The sequence below is a fragment of the Acinonyx jubatus genome, chromosome B1 (assembly GCF_027475565.1).
Source record: "Acinonyx jubatus isolate Ajub_Pintada_27869175 chromosome B1, VMU_Ajub_asm_v1.0, whole genome shotgun sequence".
In the NCBI taxonomy this organism is placed as follows: domain Eukaryota; kingdom Metazoa; phylum Chordata; class Mammalia; order Carnivora; family Felidae; genus Acinonyx; species Acinonyx jubatus.
In genome coordinates this window covers 166359910-166378614 of record NC_069382.1, presented here as the reverse complement: position 1 = coordinate 166378614, position 18705 = coordinate 166359910, and the positions used below count along the sequence as shown (strand labels likewise).

Here is an 18705-nt window from a genome sequence, read left to right as displayed (position 1 = left end):
AGACAGAAATCTCTCCTGCATGGGACAAGGTCCAGCTACCTCTTTCTGTCTAGGGAGCCTTGCCTATAGGAGTGGTGTGGTCCAACTGGGAAGCATGTCTACTCCAGAAGGCCAAGAGTGCTTCTCCTTCAGGTTCTGCTCTTTTGCGACCTTGCTCTCAGAGTGGTAAGAGCTATGGCCTCCATCCATCTCTTCCTGGTTGGAGCCTATATGAGCACTTGCTCTCTTCTCTTTTCTTGTGACTCTGAGTAGGTAAGGAAGGGTTGGAACTTCCTTAGGCTGTAAGAAAATCAGCTTGCCTTTCCTTTCTTCCTTCCCTCCCTCATTCTTAGGAATTCTGTCCTATGTGGATGGGTTTCACCAAAGAATTGTCTCTCATCTTATAAATATCTAGTAGAAGATGAAACAAGTGGTAGTGTTGGCTACTGCCCGAAATTGAAATAAAATCCTGAAGATGCCAGGAGCTAAAGAAGCTCGGTAAATTTGAGGGTCACAATCAGCAAAAATCGATGAGAAGCCTTTGGAGAAAGATGAAGTGCTGGATACCTGTCAGAAGGTAAATGAGTAGAGGGAAAGAGTGGTGTTCCAGGGCCATAAATACACAAACAGGCAGGGAAAGCTTTTCAGATGCACTGTTCATTCCCTGTGGCGTCCCCATGGAAGCCCAGGCTGACCAGCGTCAGGGAGGTGAGAGTGGGCTGCATGGAGCAAAGGGGTTCCACTCTCACTGTAAACACTGTGGCTTAGGCTTAGAGCTTGTAGAAACTCAAACTCCCCCAAATAACATGTTGAAAGACACCCCAATTCTTGGGAGTATCCACAGTGCCCTAAAACTAAGACCCCAGGAAAATTCCCATCTCCTACCTTGGGACAGGAAAGTTGGAACCATTTGGTCAACCTCAGGGCATGGAGCCAGGCAGGGACAGGTGCCAATGATGCGGGTGTGTTAACAAGGCCTTCAGTGTTACCTTATGCAGGTAATCTCACCAAAACATGGCTGCCTCTAAGAAAAGCAACACTTGGGGCGCCTGGGTGGCGCAGTCGGTTAAGCGTCCGACTTCAGCCAGGTCACGATCTCACGGTCCGTGAGTTCGAGCCCCGTGTCAGGCTCTGGGCTGATGGCTCAGAGCCTGGAGCCTGTTTCCAATTCTGTGTCTCCCTCTCTCTCTGCCCCTCCCCCGTTCATGCTCTGCCTCTCTATGTCCCAAAAATAAATAAACGTTGAAAAAAAAAATTAAAAAAAAAAAAAAAAAAAAGAAAAGCAACACTTGGGTAAAGGAATGAGGGGCAGGGGACAGGGATTCACTAAGCTCAGATGGAGCCCTGTCTCCAATTTTACCGCAAGTTAGGATGTAGCTTTCATCTTTCTCCCAAAGGACTTTGCTGCTGTTAGGGAAAATGGGGGAAAAAATCTCACAGGTAAAACAGGATATCATGAGCACAAAAGGAAAAAAAAGCCTTATAATGACTTATAAGGAAATAGAACTGGTATAAAAAGATATAAGAATTTTGAAAAAGTATGATTAAAAAAACAACAAAACCTTGGAAGAATTTGGGAAAATACTGAAAACATGAAACCAGAACAAGCAGTTATAGCATTATAGCAGTTATAAGCAGAACAAGCAGTTATAGAGGCTCAGTTGGCTAAGTGTCCAACTTCAGCTCAGGTCATGATCTCATGGTCTGGGAGTTCGAACTCTGCATTGGGCTCTGTGCTGACAGCTTGGAGCCTGGAGCCTGCTTTAGATTCTCTCTCTCTCTCTCTCTCTCTCTCTCTCTCTCTCTCTCTCTCTGCTCCCCTGCTCTCTCAAAATCAATAAACATTAAAAAAATAATAAGACAAAAGAAATGAGGCCGACATAGTAATAATTATAATAAATATAAATAGGTTAAATTCACTTACTGAAAGAGATTCTCAGGTTATATTAAAACAAAAAACAAAAAACAAATTCAGCAATATGGTGTCTAAAAGAGACACGCTTTATAATAACAGGTAATAATAACACTTATTTGCTCACTATGTTCTAACTTTACTTGTTTTAATTCATTCAATTCTCAGAAGAACCCTATAAGAGGTTACTATTATTGTCATTTTACAAATGAAGACACTGAGGCACAGAAAGATTATATAATTTAAGGAAAAAGAGCAAGTAAGTGGTGAAGCCAGGATTGAACCCTAAGCAATGTGGACTTAGAGACAGTATTCTTAACCACTATATTATACAGAAGGATTGAACATAATGGTTTAGAAGAAAAAAAAAAGACAAAGCATATATAAAACAAAGGAAAGCCAGGTTAGCATTATTAATATAACATAAAACAGAATTTAAGGCACAGAAAAGGCAATGATGGTCAGAGAGGAATCTTTTTTTTTTTAAATGTTTATTTTTGAGAGACAGAGAGAGAGAGAGAAAGGGAGAGAGAGAGAGAGAGAGAGAGAGAGAGAGAGAGAGAGAGAGAAAATGTGAGTGGGGGAGGGGCAAAGAGAGAGGGAGACACAGAATCCAAAGCAGGTTCCAGGCTCTGAGCTGTCAGCACAGAGCCTGACATGGGGCTCAAACCCATGAACTGTGAGATCATGACCAGAGCTGAAGTTGGACACTCAACCAACTGAGCCACCCAGGCGCCCCAGAAAGAAACCTTACGTATGATTTCTCACCAGAAATATTCAATTAAGCCATAAAAAACCCCAGCCGACAGTTCAGTACCCCTATTCTTCTTCAGTGTGTTGCTTTTCTTTATAGCAACTATTACCAAGGATTTCATATAAATCTATCTGATATATAATAAATCAACCATGACCATTTATACACACAATCATACACAGTAATTATTACCTTTGAATATATATGTGTAATGATTTTATTGAACAACAGCTACAATGTGAAGGCAGGGATTTTCCTCTTGTTCACTGCTTTATTTATAGAACTTATACATAGCAAACATAGCGAGTGCTCAAAAAATATTTGCTGAATGAATGAATGAATGAATGAACTTCAAAAGCAGAAATCTAGAGAGGTAAGTAGTTATATTAAGAGATGCTAGGGGTGCCTGGATGGCTCAGTCAGTTAAGCGTCTGACTTTGGCTCAGGTCATGATCTCGCGGTTCGTGGGTTCGAGCCCCATGCTGGGCTTTGTGCTGACAGCTCAGAGCCTGGAGCCTGTTTCAGATTCTGTGTCTCCCTCTCTCTCTGCCCCTCCCCCACTCACACTCTGTCTCTCTTTATATTAAGAGATGCTTAATCTCCCTAGTAATCAGAGAAGTGAAAACAACACAACCATCAAATTGACAAAGTTATATATTCAGGGACGCCCAGCGTTGATGTTAAGGTGCAGAAACAGCAACCTTCTCACATAAAGCTGGGAATGCACACTCTGAGTAGAGCTGCTTTGGAGCAATGTGGCAATTCTGATTGAAACAAAATATAGATATAGCCACAGCCACACACTTCCATTCTTAAGTATATATTAAAAAAACACTTGGCATGGTTATGTAGAGAGGATATTCCCTTTAGCACTTTCCAGGGTAGCAAAGGTTTAGAGGCAACTTATATGGCCATTGCTATGAGCATAAATAAAATGATGTATATTATTATGATGCATTAGATAACAATGAGCAGTGGTGAGAAGAAATAAACTTGCTTTCCATCTGGTAACATGGATAGTCTCCCAACTGTAGAAAAATTAAAGAGGCAACAAATTTGTGCTGGAGTATTATAAATATAGATCTCTCATTTCAACACACATATAACCATATTATGTATTTTTCACAGTGGCACACATATACAAATAAAGTGTGGCATTTGGAAGGGAACATGTTAAATAGTTAAGAATGTTTTCCTAAGGTGGAGTGCAGAGGAAGTGGCATGTAGGGCAGAAGCTAAAATAATGCATAAAAATCAAACAAGAATTTGCTTCACTTTGGCTTTGGACCACTTCCAGCTTAAGGGGAAGGCTAGCGTGTGCCCCTTCCCGCCTGGTCCCGTGGCTGGAATTGTCCTTTTGCATCTTGCTGGCACATCCCCCTAGAACAGAGGGGAGGCATTTTGGTGACAGAGCAGGATCTGATATCTGTGGTCCTAGTTCCTCATCTATCTCCTACTGAGACACATAAATATCTATTGACACTTCATTCAAAAACAAATTGAATTCTGGGAATTCCACATTTTAACGGTTTTTCTTGAATCCCAGGACACAGAGAAATTTAATGGACCCTCTAGAGTGGCTGCATAGCTGTCACTACGGAAATAATGTCAGTCATTTTTGAGGAATCATGGAGAAAGGGAAACAGGCAGGTGGAGAGAGACTGGCAAATGTCTCAGTTTTCCAGAAAAGAAAGCTGGAAATTACAGCCTAGGGAGGTTGGAGTGAACCTCATGGATGTTCTGTCAGAATGTCTCCCGCTTACCATTCATTCACGAGCCACAGACACCATGCAGGGGTCAATAGACTATAACCCCAGGGCCAAATCTGGGCGGTAGCCTGCTTTTTACATAAAGACTTCTTGGATCACAGTCACCCCCTTCATTTATATTTTGTCCAGAGCTGCTTTCACGCTATCGTGGCAGAGTTGAGTAGCTGTGACATAGACTGTATAGCCCAGAAAGCCTAAAATACTTACTATCTGGCCCTTTACAGAAAATGTTTGCCCACTTTTGCTCTATGAAATACTCCCTTCCTCTTGGAAAATACTATCTGGAACCACCTCCTTTTTCATGCCTTAACTTAAAAGCTTATTATATCCATTTTTCGTCTCTCCGTCTGCTTCCTTGGTAATATGCCTCTTGTTTTGCAAGATCATTTTCCTCTAGGATGTGCTCTTTTCCTTCTCTTTACTCCATGCCCTACAGCTGTTCAACACTCATGGCTTACATCCTACCTGGTCTTGACTCTTGAAGCCCTAGCCTGGCTCAAAATGCCAAGCCTCTAATTGCTCTAAATGGGGATGGCTCACATGGGTTTATTAGAAAGAAGGTGATCACTAGAAACCCTATGGGTTCAAGGAGAACCAGTTACACCAAAGTAACTCTGCTTTCCTTTCCCCACAAAATCAGGTCAGTAGACAGATTGAAGAAATATTGTAGGTTCCATATACCATGTCCTTAACAAATCGGAAAATGAAGCCCTTTATTCTATCACCATAGAACTGAAAGAGAACTGTACATAATCTATTAGGTGGATTTGTTTTTGAAGACACATTAGAGTGCTGACTATTGATTTATGTAAAGCTTTAGGGAGGCCTCAGTGGAAAGCTGCAGAGTCTGTACTTAAAATTGCTGAACAGAAAAGAATCATCAAGAATTTGAATGTAGTTATGGAAGATACGTACACTTATTCCAAGTTAGCAAGATATAAAACAGAAAAAGACTGAAACGAGTAAGATAGCATTTAAGAAGCATGATCATGGAAATCAAGATAGCACTTACTCTTGGGAGGATAATAAAGCTACAGGGAGGGGAGCGTGCGGGGGCTTCTGAGGTGCTGGTTATGCTCGAGTACTTGATACAGGAGTGTACTTGTTTCATGAAAATTCACTAAGTTGCATGCTTATATTTTATATACTTTCCAGTACAAGTTAACTCTGTTTTACTGAGTTATATGATCTGCAGTTCTCATCGGTGTCTGTGCATGTGTGCGTGTGCACGTGCGGCTGTTGGGTGATGGTGGTTTATCTAAACTGATCATATCTAAAACTATATAATGTTGAATTGTAGTGGAATTCTGAAGTGTTGAGATTTATTAATATTTTACTGTCAAATATGGACTTCCCTGGTGGGGAACTGTATAACATAAGTGGCTACCAGACAGTACCGTGGCCTTATTATTTAACATTACTCAGGAGAGGTAGAGTAGCAAATGAGACAGACAGGGCTGAACAGCTTATTATATGATGTTAAAGCAAAACATGGGCATTTTATGAAGTTATAAAACTTATTCAGCATGTCCTCTTTTAGCCATACATGTATGAAAGAAATATTCTCTCAGCATTTCCAACATTTATTCATATTTTCTTGGAAGCAAACACGGGGTTGACATTCATTAACAGTTTGTAAGTCTTCTCAAAGCCAAACATCTGCTTGGCATCCAATGGTGTTCACAAACTTTTTTCTTTAAAGGAATGTCTGTTGAGCATTTATTAGCTTCATTTGTGCTTTATGACTACCCTTTGAGTGCAGAACATTTATTTAGGGAAATCCTTCAAGTTTAAGACAATCCCAAAAGATTCAAGAAGTAGATCTGTCTTGACCCTTTGCTTAATGCAGTCATGCTATGACACAGAGTATTCAAAGGGTCCCTTTAGACCTCTTCTAGGAGGACCGGTTGATCAGACCAGGGTGAAAGGTTTTGCCTGGAATGCCACTCCTGAGTGACGACTCTCACTGAAGTGTTTTTTTTTTTTTTTTTTTTTTAATGCACTGTGGGGAAAATGGCCCAAAAGGGGGTTAAACTTTGATTAGAGATGTTGCAAGTCGGGAAAAATGCTTATTTCAATTTAACTTCTGCTTTTCAGAAGACATAAGTACATAAATTATGTAGAAGAACGGTGATTACTAGACAGTCTAAAAGCTGGAGGCTCTAGGCCAATTTTCAACCAACTGTCACAGAACATAAGTTTCAAAATATGTTTAAGCTAAACTGACAACTACAGAAAAAATGTAAAATTCTTTGAAAGGCTGGGTTATGTGAACTGATGAGGATCTCAGAAACCACATGCTATTTAACACACAGCAATACTTCCCTGCAACATTCCCACCCTCTTCTGGAGGGAATATTGAAAGAGGTAGAACAGATGCTTCCACAAATTAAGCTGATCCAAGCAGTAGACAGACCCGTCCCAGCATAGAGTGGCCCACAGAAGAAGGGTTTGTCCAGAAAGTGAAAGGGCCAGGAGAGGTCCTCTGGCCCAGCGGCTTTCAAGCTGGAAGGAAATAACTGAGGAAGGCGTGTATGTGCACGGCTCTCCCACGGCTCTATGTCAGAGAAGCTCTACTCTCTGCTGCTTAGACCTCCAGGCTCTGTGTAGGATTTGAATCATTGCTATGTGCCAAGCTCTTCTTTTTACAGGTCACAAAACCAAAGCCAGAGAAATTCCACGAGGCAGCCAAAGTGCCAGAGAGGTAAAATTAGAACAAGAATTTTATGAATCCTCAGATAAAATGCCATTATATGTACCAATTATGCAAGCTCTAAGAACTTAGGGCATAAAATGTTGGTAACTGAGATGAGGAATTATTTATCTGGTACAGTAACGTTGCAGAATAGGTCTTGATTTTCGCTGGGCACAGAAATCTCCACAAGTCTTGGAGCAAGCCTTTCCCTCTCCTACCTGTGTAAGAGTTTTAGGGAGTCTGTGAAGCCCCTAAAATGGTGAATTCAATTTTACATATTTGTGTATATGTGTATTTTGTGGGAGTGGTGGGGGGGGTGGGGGGCGAGGGGTGTTGAAAATGATGCAGAGTTTTCACGTTCTTCAAACATCTGATCCCACCAAATGATGGAATTGGTGCATTTGAGCAAGGGAAAAGAAGGAAAGAAGGACCACAAGGAGTTTATGTTTATAACCAGGAAAACTGATCAGAAACTCCTCTAACGTTAGATGCATGTTTCCTATTAAACTATTCAGGTTATACAGGTAAGTGTACACAGAGGTAAAAAAAAAAAAAAAAACAAAAAACCTGCATGGTATCTATAAAAATACAGGACATGTTGGGCAGATAAAAACAGATTTCATTTTACTTCTTGGGTTTTACATACTTAAAAAAATTACTTGAAGTATAACATGAAACCTTCCCTTTGTAAACCAAAACCAGGACTCCAAAGCCCTGAATAATTTTGGAACGAGGGGATTATTTCTGTCTCTGAATAGTCCCTTCAGAAAATGGCAGTGAGTGAGAGATATAATGACTACTGACTGAGAACAACTGTTTCTTTCAATTCAACTATAGGCTTTTCAGGAAAAACGCTCATCTTTATAACTGTGTCAATTAGGCAAACACCGAAAACTGCCTTCTGCCCTCTCTGCTGATAATGTCAGGGAAGAAAGTGGCTGATGTAATCCTGAAGATGGAACTAATATTGAGAGCCTCATTATCCATTACGGGAAGGCTTTCCTCTCCACTTCCACTCTAGCTGTGGCCCAGAGCAGACTCTGGATGATTTTCACGTGAGGACTGACCAAAAAAAAAAAAAAAAAAGGAATATCAGAAAATAGAAAATAGTTGGGTGGGGAGAAACCCATAAAGACAGAATGAACACAAGCAAATTTGTGAAACAGTAATGTATTTTGAAATAATATTCAGTATCTGTCTGGAGTGTATGTTCTAATAGCAGAAAATAGAGAATTTCCTGAGGCTGGGAGATTGTCATCTTCTGGGAACCTGGAGTGCCACTTGCATTTAATGGTAAAGAAAGATCTACAGAATTGCCCACCTATTCCTCACAAGTGACAAAAGCGTATCATGGAAATTGTACTTCAAGGTTAGTAAGCTGAATGAGAGGAATACGGTCTGCGCCACTGGATAAAATGCCAGGAGGCACTAGGCGGCCAAGAAGGTGAACAGACATAACTACAGCAGTGGCACTGATGAATTCTCAACACCAGACTGGAAGTTGAACCACAGTCCTTAGGGGAAAAGAGCGAGTATGAAGGCACTCAGAAGAAAAAGCTGAGGAAAGATATTTTACTTAAAAAAAAAAAAAAAAAGCCCTAAAAACTCTAAATAAAACCCAGTGTCTGCATAGGGACCTTCAGGTCCTCAAACATGCATAAAACAGGACGGAGGGAGGAAGGGGCCACACACATCTTTATAAGCTCAGTTTCAGAGCTGAGTTGCACGTGCATGGCAGAGTGTGATTCCCTCCCAGGGACCTGGGCCCAGAGGAGCCCTGAGATCCATGTGACTTGTGAGCCATCCAGAACAAGGATCTCGGGAGAGAATTTCACAAGCTCACAACATATTTTTTCTCCCTTGACTCCGCTTTCTAGTGTTTCTCTCCCTCTGCTATTGTTTAATTTTGTGGTTCAACTTTTGGAAGAATGGTGGGAGGTACTGTGTTAAGCAATGCTCTAAGAATGAGATCAGCTGCAGGGACTGCATTATGAGAACTGGCCTCCCACAGCTTTCAAAGCAACTGTGATTCTACTTAAAAGGGAAAAAAAAAAGATACATGAAGGAGAGCAGGCAGGAAGTCTTATTCATCCTTGTAGGTACGGCCCATCTGCTCAGCACACAGTAGGGCCAGACCAAGGGAACTGATCACTGAATCTAAAGAGCTCTGTATTCCGTTTTGTTTTCAAGCAGGAGCCAACAGTCATATCACTTAATGTGCTTTTGAGCAATCTTTTGTTGATCCTTGTGATCCCATTAGTGAAAGTGATTAACAACTAGACCTGGCACACAATTATCCTGATCGAACGGTGTCAGAGTTGAACACTACTAAGACTTGGTCAAGAGATTAGCAAGGAATCAAAAAAGGTCACTGGAAAAAGCAGATTTTTAAAAAGGATGGTGATAGCAAAGTGCAAATGAGACCATCAAGATAAATTAATCTCTAATTCTTTCTTCGTGATTAACCAGAAAGCCTGAATATTACTAATATTAAGTATGTACAACATGCTATCCAAGAGCTGTTTTACAGCAACATTTATCAATACATACCACAGTGAAGAAAAATAAATGACTAAAGTAATACGATTCCTGGAATAAGCACTTTTAATTCTCTGAGTATAATTTCATAGGTTGAAAATGATGCTTTATAAAAGGTATTTATTAAGTTAGGTTTAAATATGTTTCACAAAATAGGTTCCAGCTGAAATTTCGGAAATATCTACAAGGCATGGCTTATAAATGTGGAGGCAGATTATAGGCAGGATATTTAAGAGAATAAGCCCAAACAAAAAAGGTTTAAAAAGCATAACCTTCTTTTTTTTTTTTTTAAATTTTTTTTAACGTTTATTTATTTTTGAGACAGAGAGAGACAGAGCATGAACAGGGGAGGGTCAGAGAGAGGGAGACATAGAATCTGAAACAGGCTCCAGGCTCCGAGCTGTCAGCACAGAGCCCGACGCGGGGCTCAAACTCACGGACCGCGAGATCATGACCTGAGCCGAAGTTGGCCACCCAACTGACTGAGCCACCCAGGCACCCCAGCATAACCTTCTTTTATCAGTAAATATATATTTTAAAATAATAATAAAAGAAAATAGAAAACATTTAAAGATAATGTTAAAAGAACAAATTCTGAGAAATTCTTCAGAAGCCTTGCTAAGGTTTCATCTCCCAGGAGGAGAAACACTGGAGACACTGCCACCTGGACCTGGTATGACCAGCTGGTAAGACTCAGAAAGTGGACGGCAAAGAGGAAAATCCCTGGGTTCCACGGTGAAGACACTGGGCATAGTCATGAATACATTAAATTAATTAATTAATTAATTTAAAAATATTTATTTGAGAGAGAGGGAGAGAGAGAGAGAGAGAGAACACGAGTGGGGGAGGATCAGAGAAAGAGAGAGGAAGAGAGACAGACTCCCAAGCAGGCTCCATGCTATTGGTGCAGAGCCCGACTTGGGGCTTGCACTCGTGAACTATGAGAACATGACCTGAGCCGAAACCAAGAGTCGGATGCTTAACTGACTGAGCCACCCAGGTGCCCCTTATTTATTTATTAAAAAAAAAAAAAATTATTTAATTATTTTTTATTTTAGAGAGAGGGAAAGGGTGAATGGGGGAGAGGGGCAGAAGGAGAGATAAATAGAATCTTAAGCAGGCTTCATGCTAAGCATGGAGCCCAACGTGGGGCTCCATCCCATGATTCTGGGATCATGACCTGAGCCAAAATCAACAGTTGGATACTTAACCAACTGAGCCACCCAGCTGTCCCATGAATATATTTTCTTTCTTTCTTTCTTTCTTTCTTTCTTTCTTTCTTTCTTTCTTTCTTTCTTTCTTTCTTTCTTTCTTATTTAAAATTTTTTAAGGTTTATTTATTTTGAGAGAGAGAGAGAGCACAAGCAGGGTAGGAGCAGAGAAAGGAGGGAGGAGAGAGGAGAGAGGTGAGAGGTGAGAGGTGAGAGGAGAGAGGAGAGAGGAGAGAGGAGAGAGAGAATCCCAAGCAGGTTCTGCGCTGTCAGCACAGAGCCTGATGCGGGGCTCAAACTCAAGAGCCACAAGATCATGAACTGAGCCAAAGGCAGACACTTAGCCGACTGAGCCACCAGGTGCCCCATCAATACACTTTAAATTTTAGGATATAGGGGAACAATGAAGACAAAGATATGGGGAAGATTTTTTGACAAGAAGTTTGGGAAGGACTGGAGTGAATAGTTTACAAAAATGTAGTTCTATGGATTCAAGCCTTGATAACTCAAAACAGATTCTAATTTAGGAAATGGGCAATATCATAAATTACAGGAAAGAGGAATGTACAGTCAAGAAACAGTCTTGAGGAAAATGACCAAGCACCTCCCATCCTGCCATTTCCTAAAGTTAAGTCCTTGAAGCAGGATCTAAGATTGATGTGTAGAAAAGAGAACATTTACAGAAATTACCAAACATGGAAATGTAGGTAAATAACTGATTTTGAACACAGGAGATGGCAATAAACTTGTTGATTCAAATTATGAAAAATAATTACTAATGATCACTGAGACTCTGCTACTAAATTCTATTCCAGGTTGTAAACCTTCAGTCTTGAGTGAGAGAAATAACAAATAACCTGACATTTACAAATTCTGGATAGAATCTGGAAGTTCAAAAATTAAGAACTTAGGAGCAAGGTGCTCTTTACTGAAATCTGACAATATTAAGGTGAACTTACCTGCAGCAAATAACAGCTTTGCATGACAAAGCCAAGTCCAGGAAATACTGTCTTACTCCAAAAGTTAAGGCATACTTGAGGGTTTTCCCATCAATTATAAGAGCAAAATCATTCTCTTTTCGAAGAGCATCACCAAGGGTAGTGCAGTGGCGACTGAGAGTTTCCCTTGTTGCCTGTAAAATCAAACAAACACTCTCAACATTTTACTCCCATTTGTTCTACTAAGATGCCTTCAGGATGTTCAGCAACTACATTTAGTTATTTTTAGTGCTTTTCTGTTTTAAATTGCTTTCCCATAACTCCACTCATTTTATTCTCACAAAAGCTCCTCAAAGGAGATTGGACAAATGTTATCAGAAAAAATAAATTACTCCATTAAAGTCACACATCTGTGCCTACCAGGGTTGGGATTACAAATCACTGATTCCTCTGCAATCTTTGCTCATTATTCTAACCACACAAATCACAGTCCTGCAAAAATATTTTCACTAAATTATCTTATTACAAAACAACAACACTGTCCTGATTTATGAACTAGTCAAAATTGCTTAGCCATGAATCCAAGGGAAAAGGTGAAGAATATAATTTAAATAACTTACAGTTATTTTTTCAGAATTCCTCAATGCTACTGAAACTTAATTCCCAGTAACCAAGAGGGGAAATGAAGTATCTGTCATCTCTTGCCACTTCACAAATTGGTTTCTATAACTTTAATCATGATTTCATGATGCCGTATTTCAGTTAGGGATGGGAACATGTGGCTTGGTAATCTTGATGGATCAAATAAAAGAACGCTTCCCATCAATAAAGAGTATTAAAAACCTTTAGTATCAAGGAAAGCTTTGTTCACCTCAACTATACAGAGGGGTTGTATTTATCTCCCTCATCAAGAACTGCTTTCTCAGATCTTCAAAGGCAAAAAGTTTCAAGATATTTAGCTTCCCTGCCCCCCCCCCCCCGCCCCAAATCCTATAGACTCTTCCTATAACCTAATGGGGCCGGCTTTCTGTTTTACAAGAGTCCGGACACTGAGAAGAAACAGAACACTGTCTCTGCACAAGGAAATATAAGGAACAATTCCTCTACTACTGGAGTTGTTCAGAATGCTAGCCTGCAGTTATTTATATAATAAATACAATAAATATATATGTATATATATATTTGTACTTATTATGTATATATATACATATATGTATATATGTATGTATACACATATATACGTATATGTATACATATATATTATTATGTATACATATATACATATATATAAAATAAAGTCTACCTTTAATAAAAGTACTTATAATTTTTATTGCATTCATGGGACATAATTATTGTTCCAATTTAAGAATGTGGCACTGTTTTTTCAGTTGCACTCACAAACAGGGAAGTAAAGACATAGGGAATTAAAATGTTTATTGGAGATTTTTGAAGGTGTTTCTGCATTCGTATTTGAATGTAGTTCACACTGTGTTCTGGGATTTCAAAATCTGTTTATCAGAATAATAAAACCACATTGTGCCATAAAGTAAGCCTGCCCAAATTTCCCAATACTGGAACTTCACTTAACGTCTCCCCTGTTCCTCATGATCTACAGTGACACTAAGGACCACCATGCAGCAGCATTCTCTACAAAAATGTTGTTTATACTTCACATCCAGGGGAAGTAGCTGTTTGAATTTACAGGCTTTATCCTCCTTATTTCCTGCTAAAAAAATTTGGTCCAAGAGCACTTGAGAAAAGAAGGTGAAAATTTCAGAAAAATTCTGCAAACAAAATTTACTAATGACAATATAGATTACTCTAGATTGCCTTAAAAACAAATTAACAAAGACTAAACGAGCAAGTAAATGAATGAACTGAGAAAAAAGATAAAAATAAAATACTTAGCACATAGCACATACAAGGTTCTAAGGGCTATGCATATGTATACATTTAGTAAATACTTGTTATAACCCTTTGCAGAAGGCATCATTGCTACCCCCATTCTGCAGATGAGAAACAGGAGACAGAATTTAACTTCCTTGCCCATGAACACTTGGCTACTAATGGGTGAAATCAAACTCAGAATTAAAAAAGTTCTGTGCTAGCTTGCCTTTCTCCATATAATCCAGCAAAAATAAATAAATAAGTAAATAAATAAATAGTAAAAAAAAAGAATTAAAAAAAAACCCCACCCCAACTTGAGACAGTACCAGGCATAGCAACTTATAAATGGAATGCCCACATCATTCCCTCTGTTGTTTCCCTAGAGCTCTCATCATCTGTCTCTCATCTCGTCTTTACTGCCAACAGAGATTTCTCTTTATAAAACAAATGTAAAACACAAACCACATCTCTTGCTCTGAAATTTTTCTATGGCTTCCTACTGTTTACATGATAAAGTCCAAACTCTTAAATCGGCATTGAAGACTCTCTGAAATCTAGGCCCAACTAATTTTCATTCATATTTCCCTTCACAGTCTTGACCCCTTCATGCCGTCTTTGGAATGCCCTTCCGTTCAGAGGTTAGTCTATCACCTTCTAAACCAAGTTTATCCACTAAGCCGTCCCAGACTCAGCCCATGTGACCAAGTGTAACTCACTCTAGGCCAGCAAAGTCTTCAGTTCCTTGAAGGGAGAGAGTACGTTTAACCCATTTCTCAGCAGCAAACATATTGCCCATGATTACAAATGGTTGGGAATTGCCAATGTATTGAATGAAAGCACTGATAAATTCTGATTTCATTCTACTGGCAGCTCTTCAATTCCCTGTCTTTTATCACTTCTGATTTGAGAGTGAGTGAGCGTGTGCATGCATGCGTGTGTGTGTGTGTGTGTGTGTGTGAGAGAGAGAGAGAGAGAGAGAGAGAGAGAGAGAGAGAGAAACAGAGAGAGAGAAACAGAGAGAGGAAGAGAGGGACAGAGGGATATCTTGTCTTGCTTGCTCCTTAATTTTTTAGAGAACAATCCATCACTTCAACAGTCTTTCAAACCAAGGCATTGATCACTAAAATGCCATTGTATTTTTCATGCTTTTGCCCATGTGACTCCCGGGCTGAAAACGCAAATGAAAGCTGAGGTAGAGCCCAGGAGAACTCCACATTTCCTTAAAGATCAGCAGCAGAGCAAGACTGAAAGTCAAGTGAGCCCTGAGCCTTGTAAGCTCCCGCATTAACTGAAGCCATGGACGCGGTCCGGTGCATCCTCCTACTCTCTCTCCTTTTGAAAAGTGTTCTCTGACACCTTGAAATGTGTTGAGAACTGTCTTATTTGTAGCATTAGTACCCAATGGGTTTCCTTGGTGATTATCACAGATCTTCAGCAAATCAAAAGGTGTCAGGACATGTAATAGGGGCAACATTTCAGAAGGTGAGTCAAAAACTTCCCACTGTGAATTCTCCAGGCGGCCCACCTAGAGTGCAGGGCGACAACAAAAAGCTGCAAACATTTCCTTATTTTAGTTTATAGCTTTCTTTTGTAAGGAGCTCTGTTTTTGGCTGTTACATGTTATATTTTACTCTTATTTATACTGCCAGGAGTATTTTAAAATTATTTTATTTATGAAAGTTTATTGCTTCTCCCCTAAGCCTGGGAGCCATACTTTATGGCCACATTGCACTGAAGCTTATCTCCTGTAGCTAGAAATAAATTTATTAGTATATTAGCTGTTGCTTTGTTTTCTTTTTGGCTACTGGAGGGGGAAATGTTTAAACATTTAAACTTAGTGACATGTGAAAGTGAAAATATATAAATGAGAAGCTAAATCAGAAAAAGGATAAAGGACCACAGAGTAGAACAAAATGAAAGCTCTGTAATATCTCCTTATTCTACACAGTCTTATTTGTGGGCTGAAAGAAAAGGAGTGTGTGTTGCCATAACCATGGCTGGTGTGAAGTAAAGGCAATTTGGGGACACAGATAGGCGAGGGGCAAGGCAAGGGTCCAGGTACCTTACTCGGCAGCCATACAGGTGAGGGAGGGAAAGTAGGATTTGTGTGCTTTCCCTTACCCACATGGGTAAGTGTCCCTTACCCATATGGACACTCCAGTCAATCCTTCAGCTCAGCTCCCCCTCCCCTAAGCCCTGCCCACAGCCAAGAGCTCTTTAGAAGCTCTTAGCCCCTAGACCTCCTGCCATGCTTTCCTGCCTCGCCAATTCACAGTTTAGGCCACAACCAACACTCTCCTCGGTTCTTAGTCTTGACAACATGGAAGGGAAAAACCACCTCACTACGAGGACAGGCTCTATTCCAGCTCTCTCCTCTTGCATGGGTGCTCATTACCACTGATCCATGCTTCCATCCATGCCCACTGGATTCCATTTTCCCACAGGCTACTCCAGACCCTTTCTTCTCCCAAGATTCCAAATTCGGCCCTCGTCACGTCAGCCAACATCTACCTGCTTTACTGAGAATGTTTATACCAGGAAGAATTCCCTCAACTTTCCTTCCTCAACCTCAAAACTTCCCTTTACTTTTTTCTCCCTAATTTTTGAGGCAGGGGAAGAAATGAATTTTTCTCGCCTCTGGTCCCTCCACTTTTCTCTTGCATCTTCCTTCTCTCCATTGTCACTGTTTTTCTCCCTTTAGGACTGCAAACTAAAAACAGTGAACAAATAAATGACCATGGCTCTATTGCTCCTGAATCCTCCAGGTGACAGGGGTGCTACTATCTTTTGGACTGTCCACATACTTGTTTATACTTCTACAACACAGCACGATGTATAGTCATTTATCTCTTCTTCCTTTTGGGACTGAGGCCTCTGACAAAGAAATAAAGGCTTTGTAATGAAAGAATAACCAAATTATTAATGATTGCAGAATACCTTGTGGGAAGTTACAATATTTTTTGTGTGACTATTTTGAAGATTGCTTTTGTTGAGTATACAACTCCTGTGTTTTATAAAACTCCAAGAATGTCTTGGATATTTTTTTTAAGATTTTACTTTTTTGTAATTTTTTTTTAACTTTTTATTTATTACTGAGAGACAGAAAGAGACAGAGGTGTGAGCAGGGGAGGGGCAGAGAGAGAGGGGGAGATGCAGAATCTGAAGCAGGCTCCAGGCTCTCAGCGGTCAGCACAGAGCCCAACATGGGGCTTGAACTTATAAACCGTGACAGCATGACCTGAGCCAAAGTCAGAAGCTCAACTGACTGAGCCACCCAGGTGCCCCAAAGTGCTTATCTTCTTATAGAGGAAATGGAGAACAAGGTGGTAGTGATGATCTAACATCTCTTTCTGTCTCATAGAATATAAATTGTCTAATAAAAATAATAAACACCTAGACTAGCTATTTCATGATCAAGCAAGGTTATGCAACAGTGGGCCAAGTAAACAATATTTATTTGCTTTCTAAGAAATATGCTTAGAAAAGAAAAAGAAAGAAAAATGTTTGGCAGATAATTAGGCCAGTAGAATTCCTCATAAAGATAACTCTGACCAGAAGGCTTTCACGGAGTTCTGTTTCAATCTTTAGGGGATAGCCTGGAAAAATAGGTAACGTGTTCATATAAAACCCTGCAATAAAACAAAACAAAACAAAATAAAACAAAACAAAATAAAACAACAAACTTTAAGAAATCAGAGACTTGTAGCTTTATGGCAATCTTTTTCAGTGCTTCTACATGACCTTTACCAAGGAACTCCTTGATAAAAACCACATAGGGGAGCCTAGACAATGAAATCTGACACAATTTTACAGTGAAACAAATTGAAAGCCCTGATTTGTTTGGAAAGTATCATAGCATGCAAGATGTCACTTCCATTTTGGCAAAAACTCTGCTTGGAACAGTCTAAAGAACCCAGAGGCCAGATGTGCAAAGAACATGCTAGGCCACCTAAGAACTATGTTTTTGATGGCCTAAAATGTAATGTTGTAGAAAGCAACTGCATAAAATGGCTCTTTTCAGCCATTTTTCTAGTCTTTGGTTTTTTTTCCTGATTCTTTTCAGAGGTTTATACATAGACAGTCTTACTTAGGAACATATCCAAGGGACACCCTCATAGAGAATGTGGAAATACCCCTAAGGAAAGGAAAATAAAAGCCTTTAGCCTTTGACTAGAAGACTAGTTGGCCAAATCTCACTAGCAGAGATGAGGTAAAGATTACAGATAAATATTCCAATATGCCAGACCTCATGGTGGTGACTTCCACACCGTGCTCCAGGGCCACGGTTACTTACAGGGACAATAAGTGATGTTTCATCACTCATCTACATCCCAGAGGGTATCATCAGCAAGGCCAAGCCAGAATGGCAAAAGCTAAAGGAAAGAGGTATATTTATTTATCACAAAGTATTTGTTGGTGTTTGGGTGACTACAGACACTTGGCATTTATATTTCTTCCTGGGAATCTGTTAAAGTATGTGCAGGTCAAATGATAAACTTATGTTTTAAGGAGAATTCTATTCCCAGAAAGGAAAAAATGATATATCAACATTCTGAATTACACGTTGACTTTCAGACACAATATTTAACAATGTATTTCATTGTTCTTGGATTTATTCTTTTCCTTCATGAGTTCATCACCGGTTAAGTGAAATAAGCATACGATTGGGGCTAATGATGAATCACACTTGGGAGACACACAACTCTCACCCTTGTCAGATGGACTGAAGTTTATGAAGCTTGTACTTCTTGGTTTAGTGGAAACACCACAGGTTTCTGTTTTCACTTGCTTCCCATAAAAAGGGCAAAATGCAACCCAACGCTACAGGAAAACACCTGCAGGGATCTTGCTGAACAAGGATGGTGACTCTGCTAAAACAAGATAATTTGCTGGAAGCTGGGCCACTGTAAACTTGTCAGCTGATGTGCAAAGTCACCAACTGATGCAGAGAAAGCAGGCATCAGTATACAATGTGCAAATGCACAGCTATAAAAAAACGGACTCTTTTTGTCAGAAAGTCAA

General features: G+C 39.8%; 1 protein-coding gene and 1 long non-coding RNA gene across 9 annotated transcripts in view; both read right to left on the bottom strand.

The window, feature by feature from the left end:
• ATP8A1 (ATPase phospholipid transporting 8A1) overlaps window positions 1-18705 on the bottom strand; it is a 229724-nt gene that overhangs the window by 62330 nt on the left and 148689 nt on the right. For all 8 annotated transcript variants that reach the window (XM_015084122.3, XM_053217414.1, XM_053217412.1 and 5 more), the window contains one exon: window positions 11818-11990. In XM_015084122.3, the coding sequence (XP_014939608.1) occupies window positions 11818-11990 (173 nt within the window). The remainder of the gene's footprint in view (window positions 1-11817; window positions 11991-18705) is intronic.
• LOC128314558 (uncharacterized) lies at window positions 2400-10931 on the bottom strand. Its single transcript, XR_008296338.1, has 2 exons — window positions 10158-10931; window positions 2400-9919 (listed from the first exon to the last, which is right to left on the bottom strand). It is a non-coding gene; the product is annotated as an uncharacterized LOC128314558 (long non-coding RNA).